This window comes from Orbicella franksi, chromosome 15 (genome assembly GCF_964199315.1).
Source record: "Orbicella franksi chromosome 15, jaOrbFran1.1, whole genome shotgun sequence".
NCBI classification, from domain to species: domain Eukaryota; kingdom Metazoa; phylum Cnidaria; class Anthozoa; order Scleractinia; family Merulinidae; genus Orbicella; species Orbicella franksi.
The window spans coordinates 15,480,363-15,486,852 of NC_138159.1; the positions used below are offsets into that span (position 1 = coordinate 15,480,363).

Genomic DNA, 6,490 nt, shown 5'->3' on the forward strand with positions numbered 1-6,490 from the left:
GCGCGCGGCCTGCTACTGCGAAGTCTGGAAAGGAAATTACGGAAATCACTCGCAGCCTGCTCGGATCTCTAATTATTATCCTCGGTGAACGATCGGATCCTCCGAGAATTTGCGAATTTTCCCGCCCGCCCAGACTTCCGTAATTTCGGTTCCAGACTTCGCACTGGCAGACCGTGTATTAAAAATTCAAAATGGCCGCCACAAAACACAAATCACGCGCGATCAGGGGCCCTGCGCGCGATAAAGGTAGGTTAATCTTTTATTTATATTCTAAACGGATGTGAGGGCTCCCTGTGTCAGGGCGCAGAAAAGAAAATATTTTCTGCGCCCTGATTTAAATCGAGTAATCGCGCGGCAAATTTTCGCGCCTTTTCTCACCATCCCTTCGTTTGGATCGCATTGAAATGTCCGCATAATCCATCACCTCGTCGTTGGCCAAATGGCCGAACTCACGCATCCTGAACTTGGGACGGAAAGCCGGACCACCACGTTGTTCTGGCAGGTGGTATGGCTCTGCTATTCCAGTTAGATAACCAGAATGAATACGGTCAAATATCATGACTGGTCCAAATTGAGTAACGTCTTAAAACAGATATATCACAATTGCACTTCTTAACAACTGCTCTCTATGACAAGTATCCGGAATACATTGTACAGATAATTCTTAAAAATTGAAACGTCAATCACTACATACAGTTGAAAACATAACTAAAGAAAAGCGCGCGCTCTGATTGGTTAATTCAGCGTCTACTATTTGCCCATGGGTGTACGCTGCTGCCGTGTGTGCTAATGTTTACAAAGCAAATATTTTGACAGACATTGTTTCCAAAGTACTGGCCAACTTCCCTTCTGCCAGAAATGCGAAACTGTCTTCACAGGGGTTTTCTTGTAAGAAAATGTATGACCGTTTCGCCGGGACAAAAGAAGTGGCTGTAATAACAAGGTGACCGTATTAACGAGCTGACTGTAAAGCTGGCTTCCAGATTTTTCAGCTTTATAGCAGAGCTTATCAAGGAAAGAAAAATGGAAAAAATCTATCTAATCTAAAATTTTATACATATATCTACTACATACATCGAAACTTTACTTTGAATAAACTAAGCTCCGGTTTTGTTTTCCCTGATTCTACTGATTACATCGTGGTTGATGAATAACAAGGTAATGAGGTCTACAGTCCTAAATAACAAATAATTCAACTTAAAATAGCTCACTCCATCTTAGTTTTGTTGTTACTCAGTATTCTGTCACCAACACACACGTCGCAAACATCTAAATGTCAATCGTATCACCATGACACCAATATCACTGCAGCAACAAGAAAAGCTAGATAGCTTGAGCAAAAAAATGTCTGATGGTTTGGAGGAACTCCCATGTGAAAAGTTTGTGGATGATCGTTGGAGAAATTGAATTAAATGCATAAAGGAGACCAACCTGGGTGAAGATGAATCACCTTGAGGGCTAGTGGCTTTTGTCCCAATCACCATACGTGAGACCAGAATCTCTAATTTATACCCCTAAGCGAGATGACAAGCATCCCCGACATTTTCACATGGTAAGCTGCAGTTGCTCAGTTCAGTTGCTCAATTTTCAAAATTTTCACTCAGCAACTTGAAGACAAAAATGCTTAAGATGGCTGAAATGATATGACACAAATGAATGAGTCATACATTTTCTAAAAATTTTGAACTAAAAACAGTTCACTCCTTCTTAGTTTTGTTGTTGCTCTGTCGACAGCACACTCGATATATGCATCTACATGCCAATCTTATCACCATGACAACCAATGTCACCAAAGCAACAAGAAGAGCTATGACGTCAAGTAAGTAGTACTGATACAAAGGCATGTTAAACACTTGAGCTCTGAGGTGCCGGGCTCCACCATGTCTGAGTACATACTCTATCCAGTCACCAGTTTTTTCCAACGGGGTCCTTGGACTGTCTCTCATCAGCTGAGAAATGTGCATGGCCTTGGTTTTAAATCTGGAAATGAGGTTTGAACAGAACAGTTTGACCAGCTATTTGCATTTGGTTTAAGTTATTACATTGAAAAATTACACAGTAACTTTAAAATATTTGAAAATGATTTCACTGTGAGAAGTTAAGGACACTCAAATGTGTTAAGAGCATCTTTGTGAGCTTCAGGCGTTAGCAGGAAAATCTCCGAAACTTGATAGTTATACACTTAAAGCTTAAACAAAAGCTATCAATACCTTGGTTCATTGACAACACTCTCTATTGCCTCTATCAGTTGCTGGGCATTCACAGTTTGGTGATCCACAGCTATTCCAAGTCCAAAATACTCTGCTTTCTTAGCGTTAGAAGGCTGATCTCCTAATAAGGGAATAGCCACCACAGGGACACCATGGTACGCTGACTCATAGAGACTGTGGTGTCCCACATGGGAGACAAAAGCCTTGATGTCCTTGTGAGCCAACAGATCATTCTGAGGTAACCATGACACCACTTTGATATTGGCATTGAGAACTGAAGGGATGTAGCCTTTACACAAAACGAGAAAAAGAGATTTTCTTAACAAAATGATATCTATAATTATATAAACAAAATATAGCCTTTTCAAGCAAATCACAGTGTTAAATGGTTACCTTTGAGCTTCCATACTACTTTCTGCTTCAACTTTCCGAAAGCTGAGGCCAAGATGTCAATCTTTGCCTTGGAAATAACCGTTTGTGCATAAGACCCAAAAGAAGCAATAATGAATCCATTCCCTCCTGCACTGTTGATAAAATCTACTAAATCAGGGGGGAGTGGGATGGTTTTAGACTGTGCAGTAATGGGACCAACCATAACATGACCTGCAAATCAAATACACCCATGTTAACATAATGGAGAAGCTTTGTGAAAATTTAGATTCAGCTGTACCTTGTGTGGACACAAGATACATGGAGTGAGAGTTACTGAACTATATCACATTTGCTTACAGTTACAGAGAGATGCTATACTTACCATTCATAAAGGAGTATATGATGTTGGGTGAGGAAAGGGTAGCTAGATTAACCAGTGATTGTTATGCTTTCTTCCCAGGGGGGGCGAGGTACTCCCATAAATTTTGGATAGGTGTGTGCCGCAAAGGGTCTTAAGCCCTGACCCTTAATTGAAGGATGAAGCAAATGAAAATTGATACCCTATTAGTCATAAGGCACAAACCCCAAAAATGACACCCTATTCAAGAGGAAAACAAAACTAAGAATAGCACAAATGGGTCAGTTTTATTTCGTTCCTTCATCTATGGAAGTTAACAGATTAATTCAGTTTTAAAAGAGCTTTTTGTATTGAGCTGGACTCATTTTTTACGCACTGCAACTTTAGCTGATACAATTCAGGTACCCTATCTAATTAGGATCACACTGGCAACACAATGCCAGGGATGGGAAAAAATTTGAAATCTACTGGCCCAGTGCACTAGTAAATTTCAGTTTTCACTTACCCCCACTAAAATATTACATGCTGATGTGGCAGTCAGTATGGCAATCAGAGGACAAACATGAACAAAGTATGCTTGGATTCCTAACTAATCCATGCTTTCAACTCAATGGTTAACTACTCTTACTTGAAATAGCTTCTGACTGGAAATTATCATGTAGCAAGCTGACATCTTCATTCACAGTCACGAGTTCTGAGGTTAATTTCACTTGCCCACTTAACTTCTATTTTCACTTGCCCAAGAGCAAAATTTACTTGCTACCGCAATGATATCCAATTTATATTGTCAAAACACCACCCTATCCTGTGCATGTACCTATATAGCCCATATATATATGGGAAAATTCCCCTGCCCCCCCCCCCCTCCACCCTGGGGCTCTCCACCACTCAGAATGGTGACAGGTACAGAAAGCAAATAAAGACCCCAGGAATGGACTTCAGGTACATTTCAATGTCTATGCTATATATTTTACCCTATTTATGATTTGAATAAAAGAGATATTGAATGTATTGCCATGAACAATATTTTTCTAGAACAAAACAAAACATGACACAAACCTGGCAGAAGTGGTTGTGGATATTCAAGTGCAAAATCTGCTTCAATGATCAACAGTTCGAAACTTCCAAGAGCTTCAAAGTAGCTCCTCTCAGGCGTAATGTTGTACTTGCTCTTGAGGGGGCTCCAATATATTGCTGACAAAGCAGACATTCCCGAAAAAGAAAAGACATACGCTCCAAGATTCATGAGACGATCTGTAAAGGACATTTTACCAGTTAAGTCAGTCATATGTAATGGAACATATGACACAGGAAGTGGTATCTGGAAAAGTGGAGCTGGAATGTTTGGAGAAAGTGGCAATATTACTACCCAAGGAATACCAAGAAGATCGGCAACTAACGCAGCACATGGAGAAGCAGCTTCATTTACTATCAAGTCAAATTTCCTCAGAGATTGAAGTAGTTCTGTGTTATTTAACAAGTGTTCACACGTGACTCTTTGCAGCTCATACATGTTGATAAATAACCTAAAAATTCCCTCTTCAATTCCCGTTTTTATTACAAATTCCTCAAAGAAATCAGGGTTAAATGGTACTTGGTACGTCTTGTGAGGAATCTTTTCATCTGATCTTGATTCTTTCTCATTGGTGATGGAAGGCGTTACAAGAACCACCTAGTACATAAATATTCAACAAGAATTTTATTACAAAAGATTTATCATTTCCATTTCTTAAAGTATGTCCCAGACTGTGGTTGAGCACAAATTGACGACACCTTTTGAAAGAGACAGTCCCAGCTTAACACCCAGGGGTGTGACTCCCAGAAAAATTGGGTGGGGGTGTGTGGCCTGCTTCCTTAAACCCTTACCATGGTTAAGACCTCAATGCTGTGACCAAAAAATTTGATACCCTATTTAGGAAGTAAGGGTAAAGTCTGCATATGAGACAAGTGGCTCATCAGGCGCAAGCTAAATATCCTGGCCTCTGTAGGACAAAGCAACTAGGAGTAATTCTACTCCCCCTGGATGGGATGCTAGTCCATCCCAGGGTTACCCCCAGCATTAAGTTTGTCGGTCCCCATTTGTACACCTTAGTGGAGAGAGGTACTGTGAGGGTAAACACAAGTTGTCTTGCTCCTCCCCCAAGACAACTCAGGGGCATTCATATAAGCGGTTTGACTTTTCAACAACAGTGAAAAGTTAACTCTCCCAGGGTAACTCGGGGGGGGGGGGGGGGGGGGGGCGGTGGGGGGGTTGTCTCAGGTACCCAAAACCATATTAATGGGACCAGTACAAAACAGACCCCAGTCAAGCTTAAACGTTGTAAAACATCAAGTTCTTTGAAGGTGTTATATCTATTTGGAACCAAAACCTCAGAACTCAAGGTAATTTCAGAGGCAGATTTAAGGGGGGTGGATTGGGTAGCTAGGCTCACCCTCTTCAGAGGAGGAAAAATTTTGAAAAATCCTGTATCCACCTCTAAAATTTGATGACAGCAGGTCTTTTTTGCAGGGTGCAGGGTGCAGGTTGCAGGTTGAAATTTAATTATAACTGGAAAACTTGCTGGCACTAAAAATAGTTAATAACCTATATACTCATCAGGGGTTCTTACATAAAGTAGTTCGCCTCTTTCACACAGTGAAAACACGATCGATCCGCTATAAGTACTTATCGATCGACAAACTGAGATCAGTGAAATCTCTTCAAAGCCATCTGAATGGTAGACTACGAGTAGTCCCTCTTTCGCTTAGTCCGTCGTGCGTGATGCGAAAGAAAACCACGAGAAAAAAGTGGCCGCGAGAAATCCTGGAGGTGAGGAGCGCACGAAAGGAGGGACTACTGCCCAAGCCCAAGAGTTTGAATTATGTGTTACACTCACAACGCAAAAATATGATGGGCTTATGTGAAGAGCATTGACAACATGTTGTCAACATTCGAGATACGTGTGACATCTTGCAGGAATGTTTTGGAACGAGAACAAATCGAAGCGGTACCAGAGCAAATCGGAGTGTTGGAATCGCGTTCCGCAAGCCGTGATTTTCTTGCGAATCTACCACCTGTACGTTTCTTTTAAGTGCCAGCGCTTTTCCATTTATAATTAAATTTCAACCTGCAACCTGCACCCTGCACCCTGCAAAAAAGACCTGCCGATTTGATGAGGTCTTGGTTAGAATTGTTCAAATTTTCAGCTAGGTGCAAATTAGAAGTGTCTCGTGTGATGTGAGAGCCAATTTTTCAACTCGCAAGCGTCACTCAGAGACTCATATCACACATCATGCCACCCCCCATCCCCCCTTGAAAAATCCTGAATCCGCACCTAAATTTTTAATTTTGGAATTTGATGACGTCTCAGCTAGAACGTCTCAGCTACCGGTGGAAAGAGCGAAAGCATATTGTCGGCCAGGAAAAAGAACTTTATATTCATAACTGAGAACAACTTATATACTACAACGGATCAGTGGTCGGAAAACTTCGAAATGGAGAGCATTGCGTATCTCAAGCACCTTACGTAATCTTAGCGAGCGAAAAGTGAAGAATTAAAAATGCCGGCTT

General features: G+C 41.2%; 1 protein-coding gene across 1 annotated transcript in view; it reads right to left on the reverse strand.

The window, feature by feature from the left end:
• Positions 1-243: 243 nt before the first annotated feature.
• The window catches only part of LOC145469250 (uncharacterized), a 25,952-nt gene continuing 19,705 nt past the window's right edge, over positions 244-6,490 (reverse strand). The window contains exons 10-13 of the mRNA XM_081452938.1: positions 4,000-4,612; positions 2,604-2,813; positions 2,211-2,499; positions 244-1,980 (exon numbers count right to left, since the gene is read on the reverse strand). Of these exons, the coding sequence (XP_081309064.1) occupies positions 1,698-1,980; positions 2,211-2,499; positions 2,604-2,813; positions 4,000-4,612 (1,395 nt within the window). The 3' untranslated portion in view covers positions 244-1,697. The remainder of the gene's footprint in view (positions 1,981-2,210; positions 2,500-2,603; positions 2,814-3,999; positions 4,613-6,490) is intronic.